General features: G+C 34.3%; 1 protein-coding gene across 3 annotated transcripts in view; it reads left to right on the top strand.

The window, feature by feature from the left end:
• Positions 1-15542, top strand: part of LOC105272760 (uncharacterized) — a 30548-nt gene extending 15006 nt beyond the window's left edge. For all 3 annotated transcript variants that reach the window (XM_011314988.1, XM_011314987.1, XM_011314986.1), the window contains 5 exons: positions 264-502; positions 1490-1768; positions 10553-10886; positions 13464-13764; positions 14413-15542. In XM_011314988.1, coding sequence (XP_011313290.1) covers positions 264-502; positions 1490-1768; positions 10553-10886; positions 13464-13764; positions 14413-14616 — 1357 coding nt within the window. In that variant the 3' untranslated portion in view covers positions 14617-15542. The remainder of the gene's footprint in view (positions 1-263; positions 503-1489; positions 1769-10552; positions 10887-13463; positions 13765-14412) is intronic.
• Positions 15543-18320: the final 2778 nt, after the last annotated feature.

Genomic DNA, 18320 nt, shown 5'->3' with positions numbered 1-18320 from the left:
CAGGTATAATTATTCGGGTTTATGCTGAACAGTTGTGTCTGGGGGAAATATGAGGAAACGATTTTTTATAGCCGATAAAAATCTTCGAAAAAGGTCTGGATGAATTTCGCCAAAAGTTTTGCGAAGTGTTGTAAAATCTGGAGTGGTACTTTCTTTGCGAATTTTTTTCTTTTCTTTTTTTTTGGTGCAATTATTTTTTTGTGGAATGAATTTCAAGGATGACTTTGGTTTAATTTTTAACAAATTTTGCGCTCTGATTGCAGATGTGATTCAGTGGAAACGGCGGAACTTCTGGGTGGTCAATTAAAAGCTCTTGCATCACACTCGGACAATTCGACGAAGGTCAATGGTACAGACACCAGAGTACGTAGTAATTTGGGTAGCGATGGTAGGAGTACACGTGAATCTGAATCATCAGAAGGTAGTGGTGAACACAGACACATACCTCCACAAACTGCAACTATATACGAGTCACTCGCTGCTGAATTGCGGGCTAAACTAGGTTTGTCCTGGTCCAATTGCATTTTATATTTACTGGGGGAAAGTCCGTTATACTGTCCCACATATTTCAACTCTTTTTCATATTAAAGTCAAATTGTGGAACAAAAGTCGGCCTTGTGCATCGAAAAGCAAAAAACAATAAGGTGAAAAAAATTGTGGAAACATAAAGGGTGATTAAGCCTTTTTTTTTCACCAAGATTTTTGTGCAACGTTTTAAATAAATTGCTGAAGATAAAATGGCAGGTTTTATAGACTATAATTTAAGTTTTTTACTACCTAGATTCTTCTCTGAAGCAAATCATTGCTGTAAAATCTTGGAGATAAATCTACAATATTTCTGGAATCGTTGAACCATGGTTTTATTATTTGATTGGAGTATTTTCGACTTTTTCCAATCCTCATGCAGTCATGTTTTATATTGTAGTGCATAAAATTGTCGGAAACATTGCGAAGGGATTAGTTCTTCAGTTTGTAAAAAATAATCGTTACAGCTCCGGCTTAAGTACTGATCCATTTGCATGTTACAAATTTTTTTTTTCACACCAACCATTTGCCGCCAGTCAAATTGTTGGCGATAAACTCCTTCCACTTGAATTCAAAATAATAACAATCCAAAAATGGTGCGAGAGACAATGAATTAATTTATAAATTTAAAGTCATTAAAAAGACGGATTAAAGACTGAAAGCTAATAGCCCCGAAGATGGAGACTGCAATGTTTGCGAAACGTCGGCAAAATGCTGAAACAAAACGCGACATCCATCCAGAAGCCAATGACATGTTCTTTATAATTTATCCATCCGATAAAAATATTTTAAAATATTTTAAAGAAAGAAAAGAAGAAAAATTTGGAGGTGCAATTACTGATAAAAATTTGAAAGTGTTTATTACTGATAAATTTATTATTTAACCAAATGAGACATTTGTAAAGACGGGGCTCGTTAATTTAACATTTTATTTAATTTAACGTCGAATTGTCGAATGTTTTAGGTCGAGGTAACGCAGGTGACAACGACGTAGGGCCCATTCTCCTGCCCCCCCGGGACTACGACACAGTTCACCGACATCGCGGCAATTTAGCGGGTATTGAATTTCGTCGGTGTTTGAATCAAACAATCGTGGGTGGCAATACAGCAATTGACAGAGGCGGTACACGAAGTGCAGCGAGCAGCGGTATCGGCTCTGATAGTGCAGCAACACCACCTCCTTATCAGTCACATCATCCACTTGGTCCACGACCTTCTCGACCATCCAGGGACACCTCCTCGGGTGAGTAAACTCCTCCCACGCAGTCACTCTTTTTCTTCGACAAACACTTGTCTAAATAAAAATCTTACGGAATTTTTATTATTATTATTTCTCATTCATGCTGCCTTCTCTGGTGGATTAGCGGTGAGTTACGGAGAGGATGGATTATAAAAGTTCGCTCATCTTTCTGTTGGATAATACCGCGGAGTCGGTTAAATGTCTGTTGCGTGAAAGGCATCGGGGGATAAATCCTCGAGACCGGGAAATAGATGGAAATTGACCGCTGATTATTGCTGGAAATATCGCCGGCACAAAATGTCGGCACAAGATGTGGAAATTTTTTTTTCTTTTTACGAGTTTTCTTTGTAATTTTTCAAATTGGTGGTACAAAGAAGGCGCGTAATTGCGAGGAACAATCATTTCTCAAGGCAATTGTTTGGGGGCTAAATAAGGAATTATTCGGTTTTTTATATTCTCCAATTTCATCGACAATTGTTGTTGCGGTGCATGTAGAATCGATATTATTCAACAAATATGTATCGATTATTTGAGGAATATTTTTAGCGGATTAGGGGAATACATTGAACGTTTCGTTGTGAAAATGGGTGTTTGTAGAAAATGTCCCTGCAATTATTTGGCTGTGCAATTTTTTATGAGAAAAAATGAGCATACTTTGAAAATTAATAAAAAATGTCTGTCACATCTTAATTTTGAGATTATTAATGTGATTTCTGTCTTCTAATCGTTATTTTTTAAGAAACGTTAACCAAATTTCAAAGATCCTTATTTATTACTTATTTTTAAAATTCGCATGGTTTTTTTCGAATTTCCTATTTTTAACATTATAATACCGAATTTTGGAACTGAAAATATTTAAACATTTTGAATGTTTTATTCACTAAAAAAAATCAGATTCTCCAGATAATTTTACTTATCGATCACTATTTTCCCATCACAGCCCAAATGTTTTCATTAAATTCGAAAGTGGTCTCGAGAATTCAAAGAAATAAGAAACTCGAATAAAATCTGTATCATAATTTTTTACCTCGTCAGAGTGCCGTGTGAAATTAACCAGTGATCGTGCAATAGCGTACAAAAAAAATCAAATAACATTTTATACGTGAAAAGAAAGAAATGATGAGAGACTGTCACTGAGATTACACATTGAGTCTCTACCGAATAAGGAATTTGGACACTTTCTACTTGCTGAACAGGTGTGCGCTTTTACGCATACCGGTATCACACACATTGAAAATGTATTTTTTTTTTATTTACATTCACTCGTGGTGTGACAGAACATAAAGTCGAGATAAAAACGTACATAGGTGATCGGATGGTGGCCTTCCGGGGTATAGAAAACTTGTCCCGTTAACCCAGTTCGAATCATATGTTTGATTTTTGGTAAAGAGAATGACTTACGACAATTCCAAGAACGCGAAGACGTGTCAAGTGATTTTCCATCTATTTGTTTATCATTTCGTCGTCGTCAACCACTAGTAAAACAAAAAGAGTTGATTCTCCGTATTGAATGTAAAATGAACGATTGAGTTATGAGAAAATATCAAAAGCCTTTTTTGCAGAAGACATTTTTGCAAAGTTAAAAAACTGAATTTTCATATTTTTTTTCCGCCACGTCGCGTCTGGTGTTACTGTCCTGAAAATTAGCAGTCAACTGTCCATGAAATTTTATATTTTCTTCTACCAGTCAAGTGCTTCAGGATGTCAAACCAAAGGAAAAAGGTCAAATGATTTTTAAACCGAGGATAAAATAATTATTTTAATCCTCATCCTGAAGATATGAGGTTGGAGTGTCCGCAGACATTTACAGTTCCACCTCGAAAACTTCCTTGACAATACAATGTATATAAATAAATTAACGTATCGCCCAACAACACAATAACAGAAGAGTGTTCTGCAGGTGCAACCGAGTGTTTCATAGAGGACAACTTACGCAATTAGTCGTAATCCCAAAGCAAAGAAACGCCTGAAGAATGGAAAGAAAATGTTAAGCGTTTTCACGGCCTTTGGCGAAGAGAAAATTAGGTTGATTATTAATTCAACCCATCATGATTTCATGACTCATTACTCCAACAATATGATAGATCGTAGTAGTACCATATAAAAAAACATCAACAAAATCTATTCCATTTACTCGATTTTCACGTAGTTTTATCTTTTCAAGAAATTGTTCCGCCACAATATAAAATGATTGACATGTCATTAAACATAAACATGCCACAACAAATGTTTACAGCTCATTACCAAGTTGAACTATTAACACCAATTTTTACGAGTAATCAATCAATTTTTAATGACTATTTAATTTTTTGCAATCTTTCACTTGTAACGGGCAATTAAAAATCAGGGACTTTCATCTTTTTGCATTTTCCAGTCGAGAGAAGCGTAAATTGGATGAAAAACAATTTAAACAATTTTTTCACTCTGATGGTAATTAAGAAATAATTCCAAAGATTTTAGCGACAAGTTGTTTATATCTAGAGTAATAGGTATGTCTATTTGTTTATTCATATTAGCTGTAATATCCAACATCTGACCGATTCCCAAGTAGAATAGACTCATTTGGTGGTACCTGATGACCACTGAGTGCATGCAAAATAAAAAAAAACGAATTCTCAATAAAACATCATGATTTAATTCACCGGCATAAATCATAACTGAGAGTCCGTCGATCTCACCGTCATTGCGGTCACGCGATTTTAATGGGCCACTGACCCACATGAGGTGAAAAACGAAAAAGTAACGATAAGTGAAGTGTTAAAAAAATAAAAATGAAGCATAAGAAACAAACCAAGAACAGATGAAACAAGAAAAAAATAATGATAAAAATGGTGAAGAGGTAGGAGTGAGGTAGACGGTGTGTACTGGAATTAATGATGAGGGAAGTGGAATGCGTTGAAGTAAAGGCAGTGTGGAGTTTTATCCTGGCAAAAGTCAGTGAGGTGGATCCAAACATTGAAGTGAGTAGGATGGAGAATGAACTGAGAGCATTGGGCACCTGTTGCGTTGGAAGGTGTATACCCCAGGTTGATTTTACCGTTAGGACGTCGTAGCAGGCGACAGGTAGCACGCACCTTCATACCTTTTATCTGTGTGTATATGATTGTTGCTTTTGTATTTTGTGTGTATGGCTTCGGTGTGTCCTCGTAAAGTCACTTTAATGCTCAAGCCTTTTGCCTACTTTGGATATGCGGGCATCACAGGCACATGGCATACTTTATCAACAGTTCTACAATATATTTGCGTAACTTCCGCTCCCAGTTTTTTTTTTCTGTCTGGAGTTATCGTGAGAGTTTGGTAACGCTGAGATTACTACTTTACTTTTAGTCTTCATTCGTTCCACATTTATTTTTCTCTTTCACCTTTCGTTAATGACACGTCTACTGATTAGAGCCCCACTTCGTGATTGGGGGAAGGTTTTTGGTAGTCAGTGGTTGGAATTACCTTGGACTCTTCATCCTGATAACCTGATGATGAGGATTACCTCATTCGAAAGTCAAGGAAACTCACGATTGTGTGTAACCCGGTTGGGGATTAATGCGTGTATATCAATTCTTGGGTATTGAAGGCTAGGTAGAGTGATATTGCGGTGATGTCCATCATCGATCGGCGAATGGGAATTGAAATCAACTTCCTGATTATTTCAGATCAGGATAATCATTCAACTATTTTGCGATGGACTCCCGGGAGTTCCATTCCCTTTTAATTAAAACTTTTTTTTTTTTTTTTTTTTGAGTTTTCCGATAAATTTTTTTATCAGATTGACGCGAAAAAATATACGGTATTTGCATTTTGTAATTCTTTAATGATTTCCAAAATGTCATAACGGGGCAAAAATTTCCCTGAATTTTTTCTAAATTATTTAAGAAAAATATAATTAATTGATAATTACGATTATGAATAAATCATGAATGTTTTTCAAAAGTAAATATTGAGAAGTTTCCTTTGAAGATCAGCGGAAATTTTCTATCATTGAGGAATGTTGGGTGATTTGTTGGTCAATTAATTATCATTGGGATAATCTGATTATTGATTAGATATGTGAATTGATTAGAATGGCGGCTCCTACAGAGAGCTATTCATGAAATGAAAAATTAAAATTCTGTTTAGATATTTCTGCTACTTAAACACGGAATTCTTCTAACTCTTTCGTTCACGCCGAGTCTCTGTGGTTCTCCTGTTTTGCATAAAACTGTACTGTTAATCTCCTTGACTCGCCAAATCGTTTTAAAGTTAACAACACCGAGGAATCCGGTGGTAATCATTAAATGAGTGAACTTCACTTAAAAATTCCTTTTGCACGAAATTTTTTATACAGTCGGGTGAAAAGTGCCTAAAGAATTGTTATGTAAATTTTGCTACGCCGGTCGAAACTCATTTGTGCCCCTTAAAAAAAAAATGATTCACTGGAAAGTCTGAGTCATAACGTAAAATTATGAAAAGTAAAATTCAGATTAAATGGAATTAACCTGAATGCAAAAAGAAGCTGAAGGAAACCACTTCAAAATCATTGATCTGTACAATTTATTCAGAGGAAGTTGAATATTTACTGCGATAAATACATATCCACTTTTTCCCTTTCGGCGCATTTTCCCAAGTTGAATGCTTTTATTTTCTAATTTACACGGGACGAAAAGTAATTTTAGATGCAAAGTACTGGTCATTTGCGGACTGACTTATGCAACTGGAATTTCCCAATTCTATTGGACTTATGATGATTTGTAGGGACTTACGTAACGTCTCGAATATTATCCGAGTGAGAAATCGAGATAAATATGGCTTCGCCCTTGTCCCTCACGAAATTTCAGGACAACTAGCACCTTTAATTAACGAGGGCATATAAAGCCGCACGCTCTCCAATAAAAGAGATCATATCAAGTCTATCTGCAACATTCATACACAACAATTTGAGTAATAATAATTCGAGTAATAGCTAGTCTAATTAGTTCAACCAATGTAAACACACCTCGCCAATAAATACATATTCTCATTACAATACACCACACCGAGTTATGCTTCAATATTCGCACGAAGACCGCCACCAAAAAAATGTATCATTTTTTGATTTTATCGTTGGGCAGTGACCCCCAAATTTTCAGTCATGCGTTTAATTTCTCTAAATTTTCGGTAAAATTTTCATTATTTTTGTAAAAGTTTATTGAGAACATAGAAAAATTGTAATGAAACTTTAGAAATTATATTAGATGATATTAAAACTTAAGAACGGTCCTTTTTTCACGTCAATTTCATCAAAAGTATTTCAGAAATTTGTAAAACAAATTTGATAAATGAGAAAATATGGGCAATAACTCCTGAATATAAATATCTTTGGATGCAGAGGAGTGTATCAGGACCTCACCAGGATTCCATTGAACTTTACTCTCTCTTTTGAATCGTCTCCCAAGATATTTTCCAAAAACTCGACTGAAAGTTGTTGTGTCACCCTTTCACGACTGCAGCAATCTCTGGTATTAGCTCGATTCTCTCATCCTCACGATGGGACATCGACCGATAAATGTCAGGATGCTGAACACCCGGAAATTTGATTTTTAATCGTTACCGACATTGTTGGATAATGTTCCATCGTTGCGTAATGACTTTAGATAGGTCAGTTCAATCTAAAGGAATCCATTCAGGGAGCAATCTTTCTAGATGGCAATTTTTATAGAGGTTGATGACAAAATATTGGAGATCATTGGAAAGAAAAATTCTCGCATCAATTTTTTTAAGACAATCGCCTCAGTCAATTCGTCCAGGGAAAAAAGAATGAACGTGCTGGAGCGTTCATTAAACGTAAAAGCATTGTAAAAGATTATCGATTATCGAAAAAGAAAGGCAGTGAAAATCTCCAGAGTTCGTTAGGGATATTTGCCAGACTGGAAATCCGACCATTCAAGAGAAAGTTTATAAAATTATTGGACAGAAATTAGGGACAATTATAACGACAATTATTGAGTAGACCTTTTAATTAATTATCAGGATTGAGGCGAAGAAATTTGATCTCTGTTCAAATTTCATCGGAGATGATGCTCAAGACAACTTTCTTAGTGATGTAATTTCAGGAATAAGTGATATCAAGACAAATGTCAGAATTTTTACGTGGAAGGTGAATAAATTTGCATTTTCTTGTAGCAAATATATTCCCAGTCCTTTTCGAGATTGTTCCATAAATATCGGATGGTATTAGGTAATTACGATGTGGTACTGCATCATTTCACCACTTTCTCGCTGAATTTATTTGGGGTAAAAGTCATTTTGTATGCGGTAATGTTAAGAAGAGTGGCATCGAGTTCAATTTAAAACGGATAATGTAATTTCTACCTTCCGTTTACATTACAGTTTGACATCTTTATCATTATGAATTAATTAACGAAAATATCATTATCAAATCGATGCTCCCAAAAATACGATTTTTGAATTTTATAATTATCCTATGACCCACCACAATTTCCATACTCTCGTGACTATTTTTCTCCTTTTTTTAAATTTGGAAATTTCCTCGGGACATTTAGGAAAAATTCCGTGAGTCACCAAATAATGATAAAACAAAAAGCCATTTACTTTGTCGTTTTTAATGATTTTTTTCGCATAGTTCCACTATTAGAATTTCGTGGATTGACAGACGAATTGATTGTCGAGTGAATCTACTTTTCAAAACCAATAGTTAATGGAACACAACCGCAATGTTGAAGAACCACTGGTAATGTTTATCCATGGTGTCGATGTCACACATATATCTCGACTCCTTATTTCTCTTCTCTTCAACAGGTAGGCATCGTAAATTCGTGTGTGAATCAACATGTTCAACTTCACCGGCATCTCCGTGAGAAGGTTCCGCATTCTCGGCCCACAGCCTCAGGCAGTCCTATCCTCCAGCAAACTCCATGCCTCCATCCGATTCCATACAATTCAAAAGTATTCCAGTTGTTTTGAAGATGCCCTCGACCCTCACCAACAAAAACCATTCAAACACCATGAGATTGAATTTTTAAATTGTCGAGGCCTTTTCACCAATCACCGGATCTCTCCCATTCGGTACAACAATTTTAGGATTTTTTCAATCTTTTTCATTGTATGGGAGAGGGAGAATGGTATTTGCAGGAAACCTCGTGGCCTCCTTGCATCAGCAATATTCCCTACATGAGTGCCCATTTTACATTATCTTTGATCAGCAGTGGAGATCTACCTTCGGGGTCTTCTTTATTTTTCTCCTCTTTTTTTCGGCGTCTGGAGATTGTGTCGACATGAATTCGTAGTTGTTCAATAACGAGAGAAGTAAATGCCAATTGATTGTGATTGTGCTCAATGCCATTTTAAATTCTCGGTGTCTTCACTTAGTGGTATTCTTCTTTAATGTACTGAAATTCGCAGGAAAAAGCATACAGAATGAGAAGATACCAGCAATGACTCCTTGAGAAATAATGAAATAATGAAATTCAAAAGAAGATTCGCTCTTTAATTCCATGAAATCATGAGCCCCGAGCCTGTATCTATGCTAATTCTTGTTGGACTATTCAATGAAGATAATTAAATGCTAATTGGTGGCGATTGTGGCCCGCGATTATTTTAAATGTTAAATCTTCGGCTTTTTCCACCACTCAAATTATTCAATAAGTTTTGCTCTCAACAAACTACAGCTACAGTTTAATTCGATTAAGCTATCTGTTCGACGATTAGCGGATTGCACCGAGCAAAAAGAAAAGATTGCCCTTTAATAGAGAAGATAATTCTTGCAAAATGACATTTGTTCCATTTGTTTATGAGATATAGATTTTTATTTTCTATTGCTTCACGTTTTATTTAGGTGTCTGATTTTCCGTACTATTAAAAATCTGATTGCACATGCAAATTAAAATAAATCTCCATAAATACCTCCATTTTTCATGATCCGTTAGGTCATCAATTCGATTTCAAATCTATCTACAAGGTACAGCACTATTTAATAGAAAAAATCCTCACTCTCTAATGAGATTTCAATTAATTAATTCCTTCCAATAATCATGAATTAGTACTCACATCGTCATTTATTATATTCTTTACGGAGTAGTCATAAACATGTACTTTGAATTAATTAAACGTGTTCCTTTATTCATGACCGAATTTTAATGCTGTCAAAATTTCTGTTAATGTTTTAATCTCTTCAATCCTCAAACCATAAATTATTTTTTACCTTCAGTGAAAGATATATTTTTAATATTCATACTCCAATTTTTAATAGCTCAATGAATTTTTCATAAGTTTTTTATTACATTCCTTTCCTCCTAACGGTACATACTTTCGTCAATAATAATTATTGCCCCGAAGAAGTGTCAATGACAAAATGGCGTGATGTCACGTACCACGGCCCACGTGGAGATGTACAATTTTATTTATACGGATGATCCCAGCGCGTAATAGTCAGTACATGTTTCGTGAATTTTATGTTCATGTATGGATGTGGGCGAGTCCATGGAACCCGTTCAGGGTTGTGGATCCTATTGCTGAAGAAAGGAGTCATAAGCTCAATTATGTAATTAAAAAAACTAATGCCATTGATTCATAATGAAATTGAAAAAATGTCTTCGTCTTGAAAAAATCTTTTAAAAATCTTTTAAAAAGATCTTTTAAAAATTTTTCAATTATTTCAATAGCCAATATATTCCAATCTATTCCAATATATTCCAATATATCCAATATATATATCCAAGATATTTCAATTTCTCACACTGTACCTATTTTTCCTCTTTTTTGTTATTATTTTTTGTGACCATTACAGTGGTTTAATAAAAATATAAAATAAAATTCCAGATGAAGACTGGGGAAATGCTCCGGAGGATGCCGAGTACCTCCAGGAAACAACAAATGTCGTGTTACCGCGTCTTCCAAGGAGTCCAGAGCGTCCAGTGGGTTTGACACGAGGAGTTTCTCCGAATTCTCACAATCGTGCCCGAAGGGCTCCAGAACACCGTCAACGGTCTCCAAGTCCTCAGTACCAACCCAAAGTTGATCCACTCGAAGTGACAAGCCCCCGGGAGAGATTCCAAGATGCCAAGGAGATGTTCAAGGCCATGGAGAGGGAGAACATCTCCCGAGGTATAATTACAAGGCCCAGAGATCAAAACGATAACCACGGAATGCACAGGTGGGCTTACAATCTATTATTCAACGAGTTTTCAAATCGTCCGATAAGGAATCGCGTATTAAAGGGGAGTGTATCGAAATTTTACGCTCGTCAGTTGAAAATAAATAGAAAATAGGCATTGGGTGAATTGAAATCGCGAGACAGTAATTGGTATTCATTGATCCCTCGTTAATTCTCAATAAAGGGAAATTATTCGCATCGGCTGGCGCTGTTATTGGAGCTGTGAAATTATGAATAATTCATTAAGGAATTTATGAAACTCAGTGGAACAAGTTTATCTGCTGCATGACACCTTGATAATTGAAAGTTTTAGAATAAATCCGTGAAAATCTTCAGTTGGTAGAAATTTCTTCAAGTTCTGGGACAAAATTTGAATCTCCGATTTTACGATAGAATTAATTTACATTATTTGATTCTATGGAAAAATAAATCTCAGGTGTTGTTGCGATGCGTGATAATGGAGCCATTTATTTAGTTTAATTCTCTGTTATGAAACAAATATTGACAGAAAAATAATTACATGATTTAATTAGCTGTTAAATTGCAGTAAAAACACAGAAAATGAATGAGCAATGCGTTATTATGTAAAAGCACAGGTATGCAATTATCGTTTATTAATGAATAGTAAATTGCAAATGACTGCGCATTATTAGCGTTAACTATTTCCTCCGCTGATGTATGTATGTAATAATTCACTTGCTAAGTACTAGCACAAGATGAATCTGTTTTGCTTTGAGATCAACGATTTTAACTTTGTCGTCATGTATAAAAAATTTCTTCAGATAATTACATAATTTCAAATGACAAAAACATTTTGAAATAACTTTTTGAATAATCTAAAAAATCAGTGACAACAACTGATGATTATTGCATTAATAATTAGTTCCAGTTTGAAAATCAATTTCTTCAATGCCAGAAAAACGGGAAATTTTTGTGATTCCCCCAATTTCCTATTCCGCCACAGGGATCTATGCTCATTCACCTTGTGCCTTTGATAATTATGATGAGACTTTAATTTCCCAGTTCGTGGATTACCTCGAGTGATCACCGGTGTAAAGAACCCCAGCATAAAAAAAAAAAGACACGAAAACCCGTTGCACAGTGAGAGTAATGACAATGGCAGTGCCCAAGTGCATGTCGACAGAATTATAAGTTAACTCTTCAATTTTTTGAGCATTATGATATAATAATTACGGAATGCAGATATTTATTCCGTTCATGTCCTTGGAGGCTTGAAAAGCCTCGCAAGGGGTCATGAATAATTCTGGAATAGCTGATGAAGTATAAACAGGATAAAAATTATGACAATGAAAACCGATAAAAGGATTTCCAACAGTAAAATGATTGTATATATCGATAACTGTTAAACGATTCGAGACTTCATAATTCATGAGTTATTGGTCGATTATCTCAGCGGAGAGTTATGTGGAAATAAATCATTAAAAGATTTGTTAAACATTGTCTGAGCTACGAAAAAAACGCCTTGACAGTTTTTTTATTAAACAATTTATTGCTGAAATGATTACCGAGTCATTCTTGAAAAATGGATTTATTTTGACTCAATAAATATCAATCTCAGAAGTCATTAAAATATTTTTTAAACTGAATTTTATAAATTACAAAAAGTCTTTGGCTTTTTGGTCTCACAAATCTCAAAATAATCTTATGAAACGATGGAATTAAAAAAAACTTATTATTATTTATTTACGTATTGAAAAAAACTATTTGAAACTGTAACGACTAGTTTTACAAATAATTTTATAAATTGAGAGCTAAATATTTCTTATTTACAATAAATTGGTGAATGGTCTCATCATGAATGAAATTCGACGAGCGTTATCTACTACGTAATCTAGTGATTATGGAATCGCTTTTGTAATGAGTGACGTACATAAATGAGACACTCTATGTTTTATCTAACTTTGAGTTGTAAAAACTATTTTTATTCAGTTCGAGTCTTTCTTCATAAGAAAAGTCGTAAACTATGATGAAAGCAAACAAAAATATATTCTGGTTTGAAAGCGTAAAACAAGATAATGCATTCATCGAGTATTTTCTTTGCATAACTGGTTTCACCGAATTTTCATTTACTACCCTCAACATTTTATTGAAAAACATACAGCACACTTGTTACTGGGATTATACGTCATGGCAATGATTTTCATCAATAAAGTGTAAATTCCTCTGATCGGTTTTTAGAAATGCCGTAGCAAACCGGTGATAAATCATTCCACCCATTAAAATCCATAGTTGGACCTGTCTACGATGGAAATCTGCGGTAGCTAGATCAGAAAGTTGTATCTTGAGTCCGATGTAGAAAGGGAGTCTGGTGCGAGTGAAATTATTGCCTTTGGCCAGTGACTTATTTATGGTTTCTTGTCTCTACCAATACAGTGTCGTTATTTCATACCGATTAATTTATCCAATTCAATGTTTAATGTAAACAGTGGATTGTATCAATGGAATAGTTGAAATTTTATTGATTGATTGAAGTATTTTGTTCACAGCAATTTACTCAATTACTCTATTACGTCATAATCATGTGCTGTTTCTGATTTATAATTTTTATATTTTCAGGGTGGATCAATCCAGGTTGATCCACGAGGATCGCACGAGTCGTCATATATCCAACAATTCGTCGTCGACTCCGGTACACCATGACCATATGATTCGAAGGAGTCATCCTGAGTTGGAACGTGAAAAAGAACGTGAGAGGAGTGATTATAGAAATAGGCCGAGGGTCAGAGGACAACATTACTCATCGGATCGTCCGGCTGAGCCTGAAGTCACGTCTAGACCTAGACCTAGGAGTTTCTACGATAATTCATCCAGTGGAAGAGAGCCCAGGGAGCAGAGACATATGATTGATCACAGAGAGGTGGGCTATAAAATCATTCCCATTCAAATGATGAATAAACAAATGTATACGATTGTCTTTACGATGCTTTTCAAATTTATCGATCATCAAGCAAAATGTCAAGATATTTTTTTTATCTATTTCTTCATCATTAAGTAGCAAGAAGTACCAATCGAACAATAACATGAATTACGTGAGATATGAAATTTTGTTGACAAAATTTCTGTATGAATTTTTTATTAAAAAATCCGCAGTTTATGATGCAGCCGCTATGATCGTGCAAAAGGATACATTTAATAGAAATGAAAATGAAACTCGAGCTCAGAAATATTTCTAGGTGATAAGATAAAATTCAAACCAAAGATTACAATAAGTTCAATAGATAGTACTTGTGGGGATGAAATCGAATAAATTTCCGTGATTAAAAATGAAGGAATCTGAAAATAAGCGCGGCTCTATTAATATAAATATAAATATAAAAATATAAATATAAATATAAAATTCTGTATCCTACACATTTTATAAAGAACAGTTTTCATCATCCCACGGGAAAATAATATGTGAAACCGTTAAATTCCGAGATAATGATCTAGAACTCAAGGGAAATGATCTTTGGATTCAATACTACGAGGTATCAATGAGTCTCTGAATTTTCTCATTTTATTTCAGATTCGAGAGGCTCGAGATCGACATTCCCGTGACTTACGGGAGAAGCAGAGAATTCGTCCAGTCTATCAAGACATTCCAAGGCACGAGAAATACCTGGATCGCGAGACAAGACAGAGTATGGAGATTCTGCCAACTCCTGGACGTTATCGTCATAGTTATGCCGAGCCACCGAGACTGGGGCTAGCTGCCCTCGATCCCTACTGAATCATGAAAAACGAAAAATCCAATAACAGGTCAAACTAAAAATTCTGAACAGAAAAAATGAAAGAATGAAAAACAAAAAAAAAACACTCGGAGCAAATTGAAGAAAATAGAGCAAAATGGATAACTAAAACGAATAGGAAATGTTTGAAGTCGTAAAGATGATAACACGATGCGAATTATTTTATGCCCCATTGATTAATGGATTAATGAAGTATTTAATTAACCGGTATATCGTTGAAACATTGATATATCGTCGCTATAATCAGCCTGTGCGTCTCGCCACGCCGTTTCATTATCGGCTGGTACTTCTTCTTCTTCCGACCTCCTCTTCTTCATCCTCTCTTTCTCTCAACCTCGACAAAATCCTTCCCTCTCTATCTTACTTTACAATTTTCTTACCATTTTGTTCTTTATTATTTTATTTATTTCTCTGTGAAAATTTTTCTCACTGGTCAGACGAATAAAAATGAAATAAAACGTGAAGAGCTAAAGGCATGCGAGCCTTTAAACGACCTGTCTACGATAAAACGTTGTTGAGTCATGTTGTAAATTATGAGTTTATTTTTTATTTAGATGTTTCATTTTTTTTTTCAATCAATATTTTTAGTGCCTCTGTATTGTAATCTTGTGTTTAAGGGGTGTGGATGAGTGATAAAATTTAATTGATAAAGATTTGTTTCTCCAAGAGGTGCGCCATTTCATTAAGTTGATGGAGATGATTAGGGGTGGGATGTGTTTCATATCGTGGGATGAAATTCTCGCGAGGATCGAAGTTCAGAATATTTTGCTGTTGTTGATGTTATAGCTTTTTACAATTGAAAATGTTTTGTCAGGTGGTGATTTCGTACTTGATTCTATCGACTTCCTGGTCATTTATAAATTACGAGAATTTCGTAGATTTTGTCAATATTCTGAAGACCTAGAAAGACGAGAAATGCTCAAATATCTTCCTCTGTGGGAAGAGCATCGAAAAAACAATCAATCGTTACAATTTTGATAATTAAGTAACAACAAATTAACAGACGAACGCGAACCAAACTGATTGGCTGATTATTTTGCGTTTCTAAAATTATTTATTTGATAGACAATTTTATTGTCTACCGAAGTATTTCGGAATATTTTTCTTAACTGTTAGGAAATTACTCCTGAGATTTTAATTCAATCAACTAAATTTTCAAAAAAATAAAAATACTAATTCAGGTTTTAAATATTCAATGAAACTGGAATTTATCCGGTCTATAAAATAATGAAAATAATAGCTGAAATGCATTGATCTTCAGCATTGAAATCATAATTCTCTTCTATCGTAAAAATGAATACAAAATTTTGATGAAGGATTAGATTTTCAAATGCATAAGAATTCACAATACTGAGAATTAAAATGCAATCGTTGCTGCGCACTGCAATTAATTACAATTGCATTTCAAGACTATTCGGAACTCTTATTTATTTGTTATTCAATTTTTCTAATAACAACCAGTAACAATTCTGGAAAACTTCCAGAAGACATTTCACCGGTTCATTTATTGAAACATGAAGAAATTCTATTTGTCATTTTGTTTTAAACTGACTAGTCTAACAAAAAATTGCAAAATAACCTCCAGGTGTTCGAAAAATCTTTATGTAAAACTAGATTCTTCCACTTTACTCTTTTTTACTTCATGGCAATAATTGAGATTTCATCAATCGAGTTTCATCCCATTTGTATTGTAACGGATATAAATAACTTTATTTTTTAACCGTTGTTATTAGAGTTGAGCGTAAATGCTTCGTTCGTGCTGAAGAGATGATATTCTTTACTTTTATATTTACAATTTATTAATTTGTATTTTTAAACATTATTACAATGTAATATTCAATTGTTACGCGAGTGGAGCATCACTAACGATAATAATAATAGGCCTTCATACTAAAATTGAGAAAAAAAAATTGCTGTTCGTTTTATTTTTCAGATGACACCTAAATATCGATCCATTTATCATCTGTTCTACGTCCCCAGAAAAACTAGATAATACTGTTATCAACTTCGTTTGAGAAAACCGTATAATCTCGCATTTAAAACAACAAACAAACAGAAAATTAATTCCGTCGTTTCTTTTATTGTTTTTCGTTATTCTTCAATTTTTGTTCGATTGAAAATTATTGGCACTTCTTGTGGCGTTCTGTTATTAAACTGCCGATATAAAATATATTCGGATATTAATATTGCGAAGAATATTTACTGCCATTCCCTCGAAAATTGTGGAAAATAAATTTACTAAATCAACCAGAAACCTTCCGTTAATTATTCATTATGCCAGAACCGAGTAATTTCGAGGAAAAATGTCAAGACGTTCTCTTTAGCGCAATACCGAACTAATGAATAGAATGACTCAAGTCTGTGATTACGCTTGTGTACATTAATGGAAGACTTATTGGTAATTTCAAACAAGAAATAAAATTCATGCAGAATAATCCAGAAAACTGGCGAGTGGATACTTTATCAATAATTATCGATTGTTTCCGCTAATAAATTACTGTTTATTTTCCGATTGAATATTAATTATATATTAATTATAATTTTCACAATATAACACTAGCCGTTGAATTTCGTCCATATCTCAATTAACAACCTACAGGCGTTCGTTCCCAAGTGAAAATAATTAAAAACAAAATATTAAAATGCTTTCAAGTGTTTGCCAGCTGTTTTCTCATGCAAATAATTCATTGACGCGGAATAAATGTTCAATACAAATATATCACCCTGAAAATAGCCAAACACCTGCGCATCCATGATTTCTCATTCACTTTCTTCTCATTATTTTTGCAATCCTCGATCCAAGGTTGATTTTACACACCACCACCGAAAATCCCTATTCTGCATGCAGAACGCAAATGAAAGTGAATCGCCTTTCCATCCGTTGAGAATTTTGTCGAGTCATAAATTCACTTTACAACTCTAAATCTCCTTCATCGAATCTCTAGATCAGTGAATTAAAAATGAATTAAAGGAAAAAACCCAATGGAATGACCCACATTGTTAACAACCTGCGAAGATTGGTTGAAGATAGTGGAGATCAGTTATTCCTCTCGATATCTAGAAATTATTTCTCCGCTGTATCAATGAATCCGTGACGTATTCCGATGAAATAGGGAGGAATAATCAATGTAAAAATTCATAATTAGTTCGGGGATGAGTCTAGTACCTTTTACTTGGCTTTCATTTCCTCATTTCGTGCGTGTGCATGAGGTGAAAATGGAAACAACATTGGTATAAGGCGAATGATCTCTCTGCTTTCCAAGAAGGCGTTGTCTCCATTGCTCTTTCTTTTTTTCGATATCGAGACTCTGCAGACATTATGATAATTGATTATCCGAATATGTGTAATTTATTTTCTAAAGTGTTCATTTGTATTAATCATTATTTCCATTTGACGTTGCAGTAGTATTTAAATATCTTGTATTCAATCATTCCTTCAGATGAAATTCAAAATATTTCAATAAAACACATTATTTTGATAACAAGGAAAACGATAATAATAATAAATTCTCATATTTCGTGTATAATTGGTGAATATCCTCCAACTTTTTGCGATTATCTCGCTTCCTATGCGTCCTAGCGCAAAAATACGCCCAGATTCGTTTTTATCTCGTCGAGCCGCATCGATTTCATGTATCGAAAAGTCGATTTTCGCGATTTTTTTTTTTTTTAGAAAAACTCGATT

The sequence above is a fragment of the Fopius arisanus genome, unplaced genomic scaffold, assembly GCF_000806365.1.
Source record: "Fopius arisanus strain USDA-PBARC FA_bdor unplaced genomic scaffold, ASM80636v1 scaffold00270, whole genome shotgun sequence".
Classification (NCBI taxonomy): domain Eukaryota; kingdom Metazoa; phylum Arthropoda; class Insecta; order Hymenoptera; family Braconidae; genus Fopius; species Fopius arisanus.
Note: the sequence above shows the minus strand (reverse complement) of the source record. Positions and strands in the feature narration are given on the sequence as shown.